The sequence below is a fragment of the Rhinolophus sinicus genome, chromosome 15 (genome assembly GCF_057876585.1).
Source record: "Rhinolophus sinicus isolate RSI-liver-muscle chromosome 15, RSI-T2T, whole genome shotgun sequence".
NCBI classification, from domain to species: Eukaryota; Metazoa; Chordata; class Mammalia; order Chiroptera; family Rhinolophidae; genus Rhinolophus; species Rhinolophus sinicus.
Window position 1 is genome coordinate 131,063,551 of NC_142515.1, and position 16,450 is coordinate 131,080,000.

Consider the following 16,450-nt stretch of genomic DNA (forward strand, 5'->3'; position numbering starts at 1 on the left):
CATCAAAATCTCTGAGCTTGTGTTTTTATTACTTTCAGGAAGCAAGCATCCTTTCAGAAAGAGCACTGCATTGGCAGGTATTGTTCAATCTCACCAACTTCTGCTGCTGGTTTCTGGCCAGCCCTTTACTGTTTCCTGCAATGCTCGGCTGCCAGACTTTTATCAGATCTTTAAACAGGCGAGACATTTTATATGGGAAAGGAAAGTTATTTCCTTAATATAAGTGTTTCCTTCTGATATTATACCATTTGATGAAAACAAAATAATTTAGCACTTAATCAGATTCAATGTCTACAACCTGAAAAATAACCTCCACAAAAGCCTGAAGGACGAGAAAGACTAAAAACAAACTTCAAAATTTGTTTTTCATGGCTCTTTTTTATTTTGAAAAAATTATATCCCTTCTAATCCTCTGAATTCTAACATTTCAAAACATCTTCGACTGACGCCTAATAATCCCCTGGCTCATCATCTCCTCATCCCACGCCCTGAGTCCTTCGGGAATAGCCTCTCAATTGCTCCCCCGAATTCTGCGTACATTCAAACACCTCCTTTCCTTTGCGTTTGGGCTACTGTGTGTTGCTAACCAGTCACCTCGAGCAATGCCACACAGTTACATTTTGACTGTTTCCAGCAGGCTGGTTGCTTCTAATTGTCCATATTCCTGCGGTGGACAATCAGGCTGTTCACACAGATTTCCGCTCAGCTTCCAGGCACCCATTAAAGGGCACTCTTGCACCCTCTTTGAAATGAGACCCGGCAGAAGGACTTGCCTTGGCCAATGAGATGTGAGTGGAGGTGGGTGTACCACTTCTGGGTTGAAGTTTTAAGAACTTACACATGGTTCTCCTTCCTGCGTCCTCCTAAAATCCCCTCCCCCAAATAATCTCCTGATCAAAGAAGCATCTTTGAAACAGAGTCCCTTCGGCCTGGGGACCTGTGTGACTACCAAGAAAAGACAGCACGCTGACCTCCACTGGACATGTATCATGAACAAGAAACAGACTTGTGCTACGACCCTGAGATTACGATGCTGTCACAGTCACTGGATAGCCTGGGACCTAGCCTCCCGAGTGACACCCCCCACTACTCCCATCGCGACATAGCTATTTCCATCCTTTCAAGCACTTACTCTCCCAGCTTCCGTCCTCATTACTCATAAACGTATCAGTAATCGGACTCTTGTTAGCTTCTTTACTCGTTACCACAATTTGTTCTTTATTGCGACTATTACATTTAAATAAAAATTTTACCTTCTAAGTGGTTTTTGCTCTGTTGAAAGGTACAATTCACACGTTCTATATTTAGGTTGCTTGTCTTAATCTGGTCACTAGAAAATAGAAGGGAAAAAACCAGACACATCAGCTCTCATGGATTATTATGTTAGTTTAAGAAAAAGAAAGGAAATAACATTTGCTAAACAATTAGTATATGCCATGTGCTGTTCTAGGAGCTGAATGCACATTATTTAACTTGTATCTCACAACAACACTTGGTAGTTATCATGCCCATTTTACAATAGGAGATTAGACTGTGAAAAGCAAATGAACTTGCACAATAACTAAAACGCAAGCCTACCTGGTTACAAACTCCTGATCTTTCTACTTCCCTAAGCTATTCCTTTCCAACAAGTATGATGAAATTACCCTGCCAAATAAAAAGTTTCCCTGATTATTTTAATAAAACATATGAGATGGGACAATGAGCACTCAACAGACTGAAGAATTAAACAGTCTCATTGCCTCTCGCTTAATGACCGAGAGGCAAGCAATTTAAATTTATGCTTTAAAACATATAGTAAGTATATACTTTCGAATTTCCTAAAAATAAGCAGTTTTTTTCTTTTTTTTTTTTTAAATCTGGAAATAACTACTGAAAATAGAAAATTTGAAATATCAAATAACCTACAATATCCCAGATTTCTTTACTCTGAGCTCAAGCTCTTTCCAGGACACTTAACTGGCCCCAAACTGAAAATTAACAAGAGAGAGCGGTGGGGGCAGAGTGTGGGTCACTCATGTAATTCGTGCGTTACCTGAAGGACGCTGCTTCTCTAGCACCACCTAGCTCCATTACGGTACCGTTTCCATGGAGAACAGGGGAGTCCAAATTGGCAGATCCGTTGCTCACGTGATCACTGCTTTCGTATCCAGACTCAGTCCTTTGCATCTGCCAGTTGTCACCGTGAACTTTAGTCTCTCTGACGCTTTTACTTTTCTCCGCTCCTTTCCCATCACATTCAAGGGAACTCCTGCTGCCTAGTTCCTGCTTCATTTCATCTTCATATATGGTCATTAAACATTTTTGCTTTGGATTTTCCTTCGGCCAATTGTTAAGACCCTGGTCTTTGCTGCATTTAGCTTTGTTACTGATATGTGGTTTATGTCTTGGGCTGTGCTGTCCTTTGTCACTTTCATTAAAAATACTATCAACATTTAGTGTTTCTCTCCTAGGTTTCCAACCTCGGCTCCGGCTTTTACTGCTGCCATTATAGCTGCTTCCTTTATCCCTCGAGTCTTGGCTGCTGTCTGTGTCATATCCGGTGCCACTGTCACTCTTAACTTTGCCAATTATTTTCTCTGCTGGCACAAGAATCTGGGGTTTGCTTGAACTTGGTATCTGTGGAGAAGCTCGACTCTGGTGGGTACCTTGGTCATGCCTGGATGGCCCTCTTCCTTGACTGTGATATAGATGTGGACCGCCATATTGTCTAAAGCCATTGGGGGTAGGAGGTGATCCCGACTTGGAATGTGGAAGGTCTTCATCAACCAGATCTTTAAAAATAAAGAGTCAATAAGGATACAAATGAACTACTCTTCAGAGCCACCTTTTAGTCACAAGCCAAATACCTTGCTTGAGAAGAAATGTTACGCAGTAATAGGTAAGTGATAAATATTTAAATTATATCACAGTGTTTTGAGATTGAAAAGTGCTTTTCCACTTCTATGCTTAATGAGAGGCATTTATAAATGGTTATAAATTGATTTTTAAAAATAATCTCAAGTCGATTATAAGATAATTAATTAAAGCAGTTTAAAAAAACAGTATTCTATCTGACTCATAATTCATAAAAATCGTAAAAATAAAAATATTTTCCATCTCTTACATTGTAGAGATTTAAAAATGTGTTAAACCCACTGCTGCTGAGATATGAGGACACGTGTCCAAAACCTGCTGGGGGAGTGCAGACATGCTTAGTCTGTAGAAGGGCAACTGAGCCACATCTAGCAAATGAGGAATAAACACGCCCTAGCCCAGCAATTCCGAAAGCATCTGATGCTACGGCTGGTCACACAAAGTACACCAAGGGAAATGTGAAAGGATGGCACCGAAGCAAAAATCTTAGGTCAATTCTAAAGTCCAGCCATCCCGATTAAACTATCGTCTGTCCATAAAGAGAAGAGCATAAAACCGTGAAGAGCAGGACGGCTCGTGATGAGCTGGAAGTTAACAATGGGACCAGACAGAGGTCAGGGGCTGCAGGAAAAGAAGCTTTTTCACTTAATTGTAGAACTTTCCTTATTAGTTGAATGCATCATATGGGTGAATTGAATTGATAATTAAAAGTTAAAACAGCAAAACAAGTATTCCAGGCTACGATGAAATCAGAATGAAGAGAACTTTACATTTATAGATTTCATAGGTATATTAAAGATATATAATACATAAATACATATATTTTAAATTACATTAAATTAAATGCAATTAAAATGATGTTTAGTTTTAAAATAAGATTTTAGTAGCCCCCTTTCAAATGAATGCTGTAAGTTATTAACTCACCTCTGTGTCGACCCAAATCTCTTCTTTGTCCCCTCTCCAAATCTCTCCTTTGTGAGGAAAGTAAGTTTTTCTGTTCAATGGCTTTTAGAGCACATTCTCTGGAAATATCTTTGATTTTTTCCCTTTGATCATTGTGACTTAGCTTAACTGTAAAAGAAACCATTCTTATAATAATGACGCAGATCCTTTTTCTAATTGCTCAATAAAAGTACAAACCGAACTGTGTAAAACATTTAAGACACTATATATTAGAAAGCAAATATAGATTAAAGTACACAATGAACCTATTTTTATGCTTATATAAAGCTCCTAAAACAAGTATAAAGGGAACAGAGACCTTCTATTGAAATAACAGCTAAAGGTCACTGAGTAGTCACTATATGCCAGGCATTATTGTGTCCTTTAACTCATTTCATTCTTGGAGGTAAGTACAACTAATGTGTCCATACTGGATCAGGAAACAGACGTTAAAACGTGCCCAAGTTACATAACTTGTAATGTAGAACCAGGATGACAGACCCAAGTTATCTGGTTCCAATATTTGTGTTCTTGAATACATACACAGTTTCTGGACTTAAAAATACGTTTCTTTTGAAAACACAGATAATGGCTTAATCTAAGAGTACAACTGACATCAGAGGGAAAAGATATAGTACTATTAAGAATTTTTTAAAGCATTTATTGCAGTTCTTTGTTGATAATCACTGTTAACTCTGAATCTTAGCACCCTTGATTATGGGTTATTTTTATTATTTTATTATTTCATTAATATGTTTAAAAGTTACTGAAAAATAATCCTGTACACCCATCCAGTTAAGAGTTTTAAGTCACAGAACTTGGTTTGTGAAAATCAAAGTTGTAGGACAGTAACGAGAGAGTTGAATAAATACAAGGTTAAGAACAAACTACAATACTAACTTTGAACTACTGTTGCATTTACTAAAAGTAAATTTAATTTTAGCATATGGGCTCAGTTATTAACTCATGCTTTTCCTCTCCAAGTTAATAACACCTTGAAGGAAAGGCCACATTACAGGTTGTGTTCTTGGTAATACTCCACATTTTGGTAATACTCCGGCAGCCTACTATATGGCTCGGAGTGCATGGAGAAACTGAAACACAGGTCAAGTCAAACAGTTCAGATAAAACTACAGGTCTCAGAGAAATGCACACATCAAAGACAAAATTTCATTATCTACTTGTTACTATCTTGTGGCCAAGGAAAGCTAGTTATGCCCCCTCCTTCTGTATGGTCCTTACCTGGGATTACAGATTCAGTAAGTGAAGAAAGGGGGCAGCCTGACTACTCAGGGACAATGTAAAAGTGACAATTTAAACACATACCTGGTCCTCTGCCACCATTTGTTTGAATGTAGCTCCGACTAATTGATGAAATATTAGCTGTTTGAAATTTCTGATTTTCTCTCTGTTTTGCCTGATCACCAAATCCATTTTCTTTTGAATTATCTGACTTATAAATTGAGGGCTTTTCACATCCTTTAAAGACAAACAAAAATGTACCATCCTTATCCCCTCCCGCTAGAAGGAGAGATGTTCGAAACATCTTTTCAGACATTTTTAATACTGTAGACGAAACTACTTAAAAACTCAGAGGTCTGACATCTTTTAAGGATTTTGACGTGTTCTATAATGCACCCAAGAATGGCCTCGCTGCTTTGGACTTTTGCATTGTACCAACTCACTTTAAATCTTGATGTTTACCGCGAGAAAGAGCTATTGGCCAGGTCCCCCCTCCCCTGCCTGTGAGCACAGTGGTGGGTGCCCCCTGCGGGGCTTGGGAGCCCACTGCAGAGGGAAGGTGTGTGTATAAAGACTAACTCAAAGTCCGGGAAGTTTCCTGAACGCTGCCTTACTGCAACTACCTCTGAGATTAGCCTCCACATTCATTTCACATTCAGGGTATTAGTATCCCTAGTGTGGCTGTGATCACAGAAAAACACTAAAGGAATTTATAGAAAAAGAATTACCCATAGTCTCTGCAACGGATTTATAATGTGACCAGCTGATGACCTGCCTGAGAGCATCTTCAGTAGAAACGGCCGTGCCATCGGGGTTTGCGTAGAACAGAAGCAGAGGCTGGAAGTGGCATCGGATGCACTTGGTCACCACGTCTTTCCATCTGGTTCCAACCTTTTAAAAAAACAACAATGAATAAAAACAAAACAAACCTGTAATCAATGTGTTACATGAAAGGGCAGACACTGGATTAATTTGCATATTAAAACATTTTAGACATTCAGATGCTAGCAGTGCAACTGTTCATCATATTATAGGATTAATTTCATTTTATTTAGTAACTAGTCCAAATACAAATCTTTAAACATTATCATTAAAAAAAATTGGTGGGCAAAGTTATACCCTTTCTATATCAAGATTTAGATTATCAAATTTTAAAAAAGTTTTTCACATACATGGTTGACTGACTTTTGACAAACATTTCACGACAATTTAATGGGGAAATAAATGATACTGGAACAACTGGAAGGCCATATGAAAAAATGAACTTTGACACAATTAAACATAAAGCACAAAAATTAACAGAATGGGTCATGCAAAATCTATAAAGCTTACAGAAAAAAACAAAAGAGAAAATCTTAACCTCAGGGAAGGTAAAATTTTCTTAGGACATCAAACAAACCATAGAAGAAAAAAAAATTATAAAATGGGCTTTATCAAAATGAATTCATTTCTGCTCTTTGAACAACAGCATTAATGAAAACAAACAAACAAACATACCCAAGCCACACACATCTAATAAAAGACTGGTGTGCAGAATAAAGAATTCGTACAACTCATTAACAAGAAAATGGGCAAAATATCTGAACAGACACGTCCACCAAAAGATGTAAGAATGGCCAATAAGCACATGAAAAGATACTCAAAACATTACTAATCATAAAGAAAATAGTAAAACCACAGCGAGACAACATCGCATGTGCACTGGAACCAGGGCTAAAATTAAAAAGACTACCAACAGGTGGCGCTGATGAGAACGCAGGGCAGATAACGCGAACTCTGGAAACTGCTATTAGGAGCGAAAATTGGTGCAGTCACTTCGGAGATCAATGTGCCAGGTCCCCATCAAGTCTGGCATACACTTACCATACAACCCAGAAAACTCCACTTCTGGGTATTATTATTATCTAAGAGCAATGGAAAAAAAATATGTCCACACAAAGACTGTTCATACCTCAACAGGTAAACGGGTAAATTGCTATATAGAGCCATACAGTGGAACATAATAAAAATGAAGCACTGATAAACTCAACATGAATGATTCTTACACAATATCACGCTTAGCAAAGGAAGCCAGTCACAGAGAAATACACACTGTAAGAGGCCATTCACAGGAAGTTGCAGAATGAGCAAAACTAATCTATCGTGACCTCTGTTATTTACTGGGCCCAAGGTGGGTTGGGGGAATGACAGTAAAGGGACATGACGGAAGTTTCTGAGGTGATGAAAACGTTCTATACAATGATTGTGCAAGTTACACAGGTGTGTCTACAACTGTCGAAGCTTAAACTACATACTTAAAAAATGCATGCATTTTTATGTTTGTAAATTATACTTCTATAAAGTTGATTTAAAAACAAAATAAACCCAGCCAAACAAAAACCAACGCATTGTAGAATCTTGGCTTTGCAGGGAACAAAGGCGCCGTTTGAACATCCTGAGGAGCTTTATCAAACTACACATATGTATCTGTTTACCCTCTGTACCTGAGATGCTGGGATATTTGAGAAACTAGAATAATTTGAAAGCAAAATAAACATAAAACCCATAGGGTGACTATATACCTACTTCTTCCTTCAAATTTTGGCAATTTATACTCTGCGGACTCAAAGTGGGAGTTCCAAGATGTTGCTACACACTGACTCAAGATGGAACTTCTTAACCAACTGCTGTAACAAAGTACTAAATAATTCAAGCAAAGTGTTGATTTTAGACTATAAATTGCAGAATGTTTCACTGGCTTTACTGAGCATATTTACATGAAATAACACCACCCAGTTACAGGTGCAGGTCAATGAGTTCTGACAAATGTAGCCCTCACCCTAAAACTTCCCTGTTACCCCTTTTCAAGTGCCTGGCAACCAACCATGTGATTTCTCTCACTTTGTTTTTCACTTTTCTAGAATTTTCTGTAAGTGGGATCATGGGGTTTAGCTGTTTATGTCTCCCTCCTTTCCTTTAGCATAATGTTTCTGTTGCATTTATTGGCAGTTCACTCCTTTTTGTGGATGAGTACCCCAACCCATCGTGTGGTCATCCCACAACTCCTTTATCCACCCCCAGTGGCCAGTTGGGTTGTTTCCGGGTTTTGGTTACTGTGAATAAAACTACTAGGAACATTCAACTACAAATTTTGTGTGGACACTGTCTTCAAAGGAGTGGGGCTGCTAGATCGTCTGGTAAGCACATGTTCAAACTGATAAGAAGCCGACAGACGTTTTCTAAAGTGACTGTCCAGCTTTGCATTTCCATCAGCCTGTGTCAGAGGTCCAGCTGCTTGCCAGCTCCGGTGAGGTCAGTCTTTTCTATTTTAGCCATTCTAACAGGTGTCGTGGAATCCCACTGAAGTGAAAGGGTATTTCTTTTGTGCCTAATCATGTATTCTTCATTTCAAAGCCATTCATACATCTTCCTCGGTGAACTGTCCAAATCTTTTGCCCATTTTTAAATTGATTTGTTTGTCTTTTTATTATTGAGTTGTAAGAGTTCTTTATGTATTGTGGGTAGAGCCTTTAAGAGATACACGCTTGACAAATATTTTCTCCCAGTCCATTCTCCAAACAGTGTCATACTGAAGAGCAGGTTTTGATGAAGTCCAGTTTATCGGTTATTTCCACCATCCATGTTCGTTGGCTGTTATCTAATATCTTTGTCTAAACAGCAGCTTTCACATTCTTGTCTGGTATTTCCATCTCTATCGTTAGTTTTGTTTTTAAGTAATTTAGTATCAGAGCAGGCCTGGGTCTGACCTTGGAGGTGACTTCACTTTCGAGGTGCTGCCTGACGATGAAGCTCCTGAGAGAACAGAAAGGGGGCCCCTTTCCCTGCCTTGCTTCTGCACCCCAAATGCCACGGGACTGGAACACACAGAGTGGTGGAGCGGGTCTGCTTTCATTAACACTCCTTCAGGGTGTGGGTCCAATTGTCCTGCTTCTTTGCGTATGTGGTCATTTTGTTTTGCATGCTTTATTGAAATCGTATTGAATTTTACATTTTGGGTGTTGAGTTTTGCTGTGTTCCTTTGAAAGTGTTGGACTTTGCTTCTGATGTCAAGTCCGGAGCGTCTTCAGTCTAGGGATCATTCAGCCCCACTGTTCTGGTGATGGTCTCTGAGGATTCCACTAGATGCCTCGTGTGTCACAGCAGCCTTCCACTCTTGCTGGGACCGTGCCGACGACTCTCCTAGCCCTCTGTGAGTTTGGGGAATTGTCTGACTGACTGTTTCCCAGTGGTTCTGCCCACACCTTGGCAGATCTGCCTGCACATGGCAGATAACTATGCAGCAAAGATGAAAGGGGACCCCTCTGCCAATCTCTAGAACCTTCCCTTTCTGCAGCTTTCTTTCTGGTAGCCTGTCAGGCAGATGGAGCCACGTTGGTCTTGCTGAACTCCAGTGTCGGTGTCCTCAAGTCAGTGAGATGGCTGGGCTTGGTCTGAGTTCCCCACCATGCCCCACAACCGGGAAACTACCTCTGGGCAGCAAGTGGGGATAACTGTGGGGCTAATCTCGTTTGTTTCCCTTTTTTCTGTTCAACTGCCTGTTGTCCAATGTTTGAAAAAGTTGTTTTATCTATTTGGCTTTCTGATTTTTAATATAGGAAGGGCTATTTCCATAGCAGTTAATCCTTCATGGGTGGAATCAAAAGTCCAATAAATACCAAATATTTGAAATTTTATTGACTTACTACTAAATAGTAGTGCTGATAAATGGCCTTTTGTTATATATTAAAGTGAAAGTAAATGGAATTGTACATCATTTGCTTATAACATGAAATAGTTTGTGTTTTTAAATCAGTTTACTGCTTAGTAATAGGATTCTCAAAGCCAATAAGCCTGAGAACAGTATAAACAAGATCAAGAGTTTTCAACTGTGGCCAAGTCTGAGTCACCTGTAGAACTTCAAAAAAATTCTGATACCTGACCCTGTACCACCAGCGAATCGACAACTCAAGAGCCCAGGCAGGTATGTTTTTTAAAAGGCTCCTAAGGTGACTGTGGCATTTATTCTTTATTAAGAACTATTACTCACTAGTTTTCTACATATTATTATGTTTGAGTAAATGACTTACCAAAAGATGTAGCAGATATACCTAATTCCAAATACCACAAACACAATTTGAAAACAGTCATAATAAAACAAAAAACGAGCAGATTTTCGTCACTGTTTATACAACACAGTTGTAAATCACTCATAAAATAATAACACATACAGCAACTATGTATCAGACAGAAGGACATATATATAGATACCTGACAGTCACATATATGTATAGTAATATTTATCAGTCGCCTTTTTATTATTCAGAAATGGACTGGCTTAGTCAAAAATAAACCAGATTTCAAGATTTAATAAAAGGAAGTGTGAACTTAATGATGCTATTATTTTATATAAGTATTTATATATAATGATTTCATATAATTATATATTTATTTGGTCATTATAATATTACATATAATTATATCACTTATTCCTAAAAAGTAAAACTCACAATAGTTATTCTAGTTCATGAAAGTGTCACTTACCTCTTTCACATTTGCATCATCAAAAAACACCCATTTGGAAGTCTTGGTATGTAACGCGAAGGCACAATAATGGCGGCTGGTGTAGCAGATGAGACCGACAAGGTGAAGTTCACTATTTTTGGCATTTTCATCAGTAACCCTATAAAAAAGCTGTTTAAAAAATTAATAATGTACATTTAATACCGTAGCCTTTAAAAAATGAATAATTTGATTGTCGTGTATTTGACTCTCTATAAAAAATATTTCTCATGCATACAACCCCGACCCAATATTATATTTTCAGTGACAATACCACTGACATTGCATTGTTAACAGAATTACTACTTTTAACTAGTCTATAAGACACATTTACTCCAATAAAATGAACTATGATTTAGCTCAGTCATATAGTATTTGCAATAACACAGAACTGACATTTGACATACATAAACTCAAAATGTGAGACAAATCACGTATTTTCTGATAATTCTTGATTGAATCACGTATTTGAATAAACATTAAACATATCTAAAAGTTTAATCGTAACATTAACCAATTCAAAATATATTCAGATGGTAATGAGCATATTAAGGTATCAGTGCTGTAGATGAATTTTAAATCTTAAACCTTTCCAAGTTAATAATTAGATATATCACACACACACACACACACACACACACACACACACACACCCCATATCATCATCTTTCTAGAGTGACATGAGATACAGCATGAGAGTTTAGTTTATAACTGAAAGCCATTCCTAGTCTATGCAACAAAGGCATTCCAGCCATTCTGATTTGGTTAATTTTATCAGAGTTACATCTGAATAGTATTTCCTTTAGAAGGAAAATGTAGTTCTGAAAAACAGAGTGTATTATAACAGACTGAGATGTTTCAGAAGAATTTACAAATAAAAGGGAAGAGAATGAAAACAGCTGAGATACCCCAGGGAGGTGAAGGTGTGTTGCTAGATTCCGAACAACGTCTTCGGTCAAGTCAGAATGCTCAGAATCCCAGACTAGACCGATTGTCACAATCTCGGGGCAATTCATTAAAACACGGCGGATTTTTATTTTTTGGCCACAGTTACTCTAAAGAAAAATACAAAAGGCACGTTTTGAAATTGTTGAAACAGATATGTCACAGGTAGTGCCTTACAGAGTTTGTATTATGAAATAAGTCTTAAAATTTACTGGAAATTTATTTATTCAGCATACTAAAATGAACTTTGAACAAACTATTTGTCTTAATTATTGATTAAACATGAAGTTTATTTTAAGTCAGAGTATTTTTCTTTGGTTTTTTGTAAATCTGTTAAAACAAGAATTCAACCTGAAAAAATCAGAATCTCTGAAGTCATTAATAGTATTTACATGACAAAAGAACGGTACCATTTGTAACGTTTACTTAAAGAAAAAACAACTTATTTAGTCTTTAGTCAAATGATAGATTTCAGAAGCTTAAAAAAATTTATCAACTTAAGTTACCTTAAATTCTTCACAAAGTTAAGTTTTTAAAGAAATGGTGATGAGATAAATAGCTCACATGGTATAGTTACCTAAAATAATATTGAAAAAATAAATTCTTAAAATTAATTCCGTATCTAACTAGTATTTTCCATAATAATTTCTGGATGTCTATTTTCAAACTTACAAACACAGAACCATACTAATATCCTCCAAATCATACTTACAGGGCATTTCCTATAGTCATCAGTAGTATTTGCTGCTTGCAGCAATTCTGCAAACATTTCAGGCCTAAAACGTTCATGTCTTTCCATCATTCTTTCAACTTCATTGCTATAAAAGAAAAAAAGCAGTCCCAAGTCTGGCTTATGAACTTCAAAATGATCTGATAAATTATGCATGAAAAATATTAAGTTATCAGTATAGGTATGATTGCTTTTTCTGTCTTAAAATATGTTTTTGTCTAAAAACGTAACCATAAATTTCCATAACGTGAAAAAGCATCGTAGTTGGCAGGACAAGATAAAGATTGGGTCAAGAAATAGAAGAAAATAACACAAAATTATAGCACTGTTTGGAAATACATGAACGAGATAAGATGCTCCATCTGAAGTCAAATGTTTCTTTTACATTATTACTTAAATAATTACTGAGGGACTTGAGTTGAAACATGGGCCTGACAAGAATGAGAAATCGTCGGGAAAGCCTCCTTTCTGACCTGAAGCCCCGGAAACAGAGTTATGGTTTTCCGCTACGAGACGGGCCTGTGCACAGGAAGCAGGCATCACCAGGGAAGCTGCGTAAGCCAGGCCGTGCCTCCTGCTTCTGTCACGGACGCTAATCATTACGGCCAGGCAGGCATCTGGGCCCCTTTTTATTCAACCTCCCCTCAAGTCAAATGTTTACATATTGAGGTATCAGGTCTCTTTAAACAGCTATTAAACATTTCCAAAAAGAAAAGTAATGTAAACTCCGATACTGTTACTAGTTTCCATTCTAGATGCTCTGGTTCTACGTAATATAACTAACTGTCCAAGAGCTGGATATTTTAACGTTCAATGGTTTCAATGCCAGACAATACCCAATAACAACTGGAAGTGTCCATTCTTGTAAAGCACTTCACAGGTATACAGCAAGCACCACAGCCGACAGGCTCATCCTAACTGCTGATAGCTGTGCAGAACTCACAGCATCCGAGCAGTGGTTGGCCCAACAAATGGTGAATTTAAAATGAAACCAGACCTAAGTTTCAATCTTAGTTTGTCCATTTACCAGATCAACCTTATTAAATCTATTTCATCATCAATAAAATGGTGTTTTTGTTAAAAGTGACAATTTACTTAAAGCCTAGAACGTAGTAAAAGCACTCAATAATTGGAGTTCAATACTAAAAACCAATAAACTGAGAGATTATTAGAATTCAAAGTGTGAGCTCCTGCAGTTTGTGGGCGCTCTGACAGAGCTCTGCTTCTCATTACAGAGGAGACTGCCTCAGAGCACTGTCATTTTCCCCAGGGTTTCAAGGAGACACAGTTTTACAGTTCTTTGTGCAGTCTCTCCTTGTTCATCTTACTGTTCATACAAAGTAAAAAAAAATGGGGCTCCAGATAACTGCAGTTTAGGAAAAGTTTTTCTTAACCAATGTTCTCCAAATCTGTATATATAAGAAAGATATGAAACACACCCAAATGACCAAATTGTTATTATTCAATAATCTTTAAGAAATAATGTGCTATATCCAAAAAATCTGGGAAGTTTAATAACAGAATGAAATGGATGAGCAGAGGATATTCACTTTGTACAATGGTAAAAATATTGGTAGCATTTAGTAACTAACTGTTGTACTGACATATTCAGAATGAGAATAATCGATCCACATATTGCTTTTGTATTAAAATATCTGCAAACATTTATGATGTCATTCAATGTTTATCAAAATCAAATATTTGTACTCTCCAATGCCTGTTAGAAAGTGTACAAATAATTCTCATTACGTAAAGTCTAGGGATCATTTTTGGATCCCTCACCAGCTGTTTCACGGGCAGTCAGGGAGGGAGCTGGCAGCAAGCAAGGCGAATTTTTATTTCAAGTGACTGCTGAGGCATTAAATGCAATAAACCTAATGGAGGGTTATTTCCATTTTTTCTGTCTTTTCTGCCTACCCTAGCTTCCATCAGCATGAAAGTACACAGTGGAGATGACAGGAAACGTGGCTACTACAAAGTGAAGGCCTTTGCAAAAATGAAGAAATCATGGGTAGCTCCTTTTACCACTGAGCTTGTCATTTTAAGCTCTCCTTCAAAGTTCCAAAATCATGCTATAAATATAAATGAATTGACTAATATTTTGTACATGTCATTTGGCTAACTCAGAAATATCCAACTGAGACAAACACCACTTAGCACCTCTGGCGGTGGCGTATTTGTTAGTCCCAGACAGAGAGCAGACATTCACATATGTTCTGGTTTTATGAACGAAATGCTCAGTCCGTTAAGTGTGCTCCTAAATCTGTGGTAAAGGTGCTTTCACAGGTTCTTACCATAGGGCTGTTGTCGAAATGTACCGCACAAATTCTGTGAAAGGCAGAGGATCCGACGACGCGCCACAGCTACGACACACACACTGCAGGAAAAACATGCATTTAATGGACCAGCTATAAACGTAAATACGAGGTCTCCTAAGAGGGGAGCCGCCTCACCTGCTCGTACAAGGTCATGGCAAACTTCCGGTGAGTGACACAGGACTTAGACGTGCACATGTCTGCGTCTCTGCTTGGCACTATGTGAAAATGGATCCTCTCCAATATATTTTCCTAGTTTAAACATCAGAAGACAGATGAGTTGTGAATCTGGCAGAGGACACTTCAAAGTACATTTTTTAACTTTACAAATTTTAAAACCTTTTTAAGATTTTCCACTGTGTTAAACTTAGGAAGGCCATGCATATTGTCAGCTTTTCAGCTTTCCTCTTTAATCGAAACTTCAAATGTTTAATTATTCACCTTTTGTAGTGTTAGCTTTATAAAAAATTTAATGAAAGAAACACTATAACATATGATCTTAATAAAGATTTTAAAAATTCTTTAAAAAATCAACTCTTGATAGCTGACATCTAGAATTTAATGTAAGAAAACATAGTTTCCTATGTTTTCAGCATTCTCACAATGAGAAAAAGCAGTTAATTGTTTTTTGAAAATCCTACGTGGATCATCTGGATAGTCTCTATAACTTACATCAACATACCAGTGACAAACGCCAATGATAACACCTGCCCTGACACCTAAGGCAAGGAATCTGATCTGAAACACATTTCATCGGGAAGCTGAGATTTCTAATACAGATCAATAAGCGTATTTCTTTAACAAATAATCCTTTTTACCAAAGCTTAAAAAATGGATTCTTTTGATTAGCTGGCATCTCAGGGCATTTAAAAGCATTCACTAATTTAAGCCTGGAGATCTAGATAGTCCATGAATTATCATAGCATGTATTAATACATTTCATTAAATGAAACTATAAAGATCAGTGTTCTGCCAAATATATTTATCTTTTAAGCAATGGATCCATTATTAACATGAGAAATGTGAAAAGCGTATTGCATGACTGTGTGCTGTTTTGACACATTTTAATCACAGTGACAAGTGTGCTAAACAGTGTACTAGTCAAGCTGTCCATCGAGGAAACACTAAAGTGCTCAACAAACAACAGTAACAACACACAAGTGCCCAATGGATTCTACAGAATTCAGAGAACTGATTGGCGTGCTTTGATCACATCTTATCTCCTAGGCGTGACAGGTTGAACCTCAACAAATGACAAGTTAGCAATGTTTTAAATATTCCAGGACCTTGAGCAAAGGCTATAAAAACAGGATTTAAAAGACTTGTTTGAAGACCAGAATGCAATCATCTCACTAGGAGGGAAAATTCTGGAGGAAGCAAAGAGATAAGCTGGAGTTTAACTATAGGAGCCTCACATGTCAGAAGAGAGTCTGGGTTTGAATCACAGAAATATCTGAAGAGCGAGCACTAATCGGAAGAAAATTATATTAATCTGGTGGCCATTAAAAAACAGACTGTAAGGCGGAAAGGATGCTGGCAAGGAGGCTTACATAAGCTGAGTGGAGGCCTAAGCCAGGAACAAGTGGTGGCAGGGAAATAACATGGCAAGGAAAACCTTGAAAGGGTTTCTGCTGGAAGAACTCCAGAATTTGCTGAGTAGACACAAGACTAAGAGAAGAAATGGTTACGTGTTAAACATGGGTGCTACCGTATCACTGAAACACTGAATAACTACATACACGTTCTGGAAGGGGCCCCAGGACCGTTACGGATCACAGGAACGCCCCACTCACGAATGTGGAGGTGACAGAGTTAGAACACCCACCGCAGGCAGTGAGCCAGCGGGGGCGAGGGGTGTCAGAAGTGCTGCCCTGAGGGCTGC

At 37.8% G+C, this 16,450-nt stretch overlaps 1 protein-coding gene across 5 annotated transcripts in view; it reads right to left on the reverse strand.

Annotated features, from left to right (window-relative positions):
• Nucleotides 1–16,450, reverse strand: part of USP53 (ubiquitin specific peptidase 53) — a 43,828-nt gene that overhangs the window by 10,040 nt on the left and 17,338 nt on the right. For 3 of the 5 annotated variants that reach the window (XM_074338559.2, XM_074338558.2, XM_074338562.2), the window contains 10 exons: nucleotides 14,707–14,820; nucleotides 14,548–14,630; nucleotides 12,236–12,341; nucleotides 11,487–11,633; nucleotides 10,561–10,710; nucleotides 5,769–5,931; nucleotides 5,125–5,277; nucleotides 3,781–3,927; nucleotides 2,036–2,774; nucleotides 1,254–1,330 (listed from right to left, as the gene is read on the reverse strand). In XM_074338559.2, coding sequence (XP_074194660.2) covers nucleotides 1,254–1,330; nucleotides 2,036–2,774; nucleotides 3,781–3,927; nucleotides 5,125–5,277; nucleotides 5,769–5,931; nucleotides 10,561–10,710; nucleotides 11,487–11,633; nucleotides 12,236–12,341; nucleotides 14,548–14,630; nucleotides 14,707–14,820 — 1,879 coding nt within the window. The remainder of the gene's footprint in view (nucleotides 1–1,253; nucleotides 1,331–2,035; nucleotides 2,775–3,780; nucleotides 3,928–5,124; nucleotides 5,278–5,768; nucleotides 5,932–10,560; nucleotides 10,711–11,486; nucleotides 11,634–12,235; nucleotides 12,342–14,547; nucleotides 14,631–14,706; nucleotides 14,821–16,450) is intronic. The other 2 variants (XM_074338560.2, XM_074338561.2) reach the window with 2 other exon arrangements.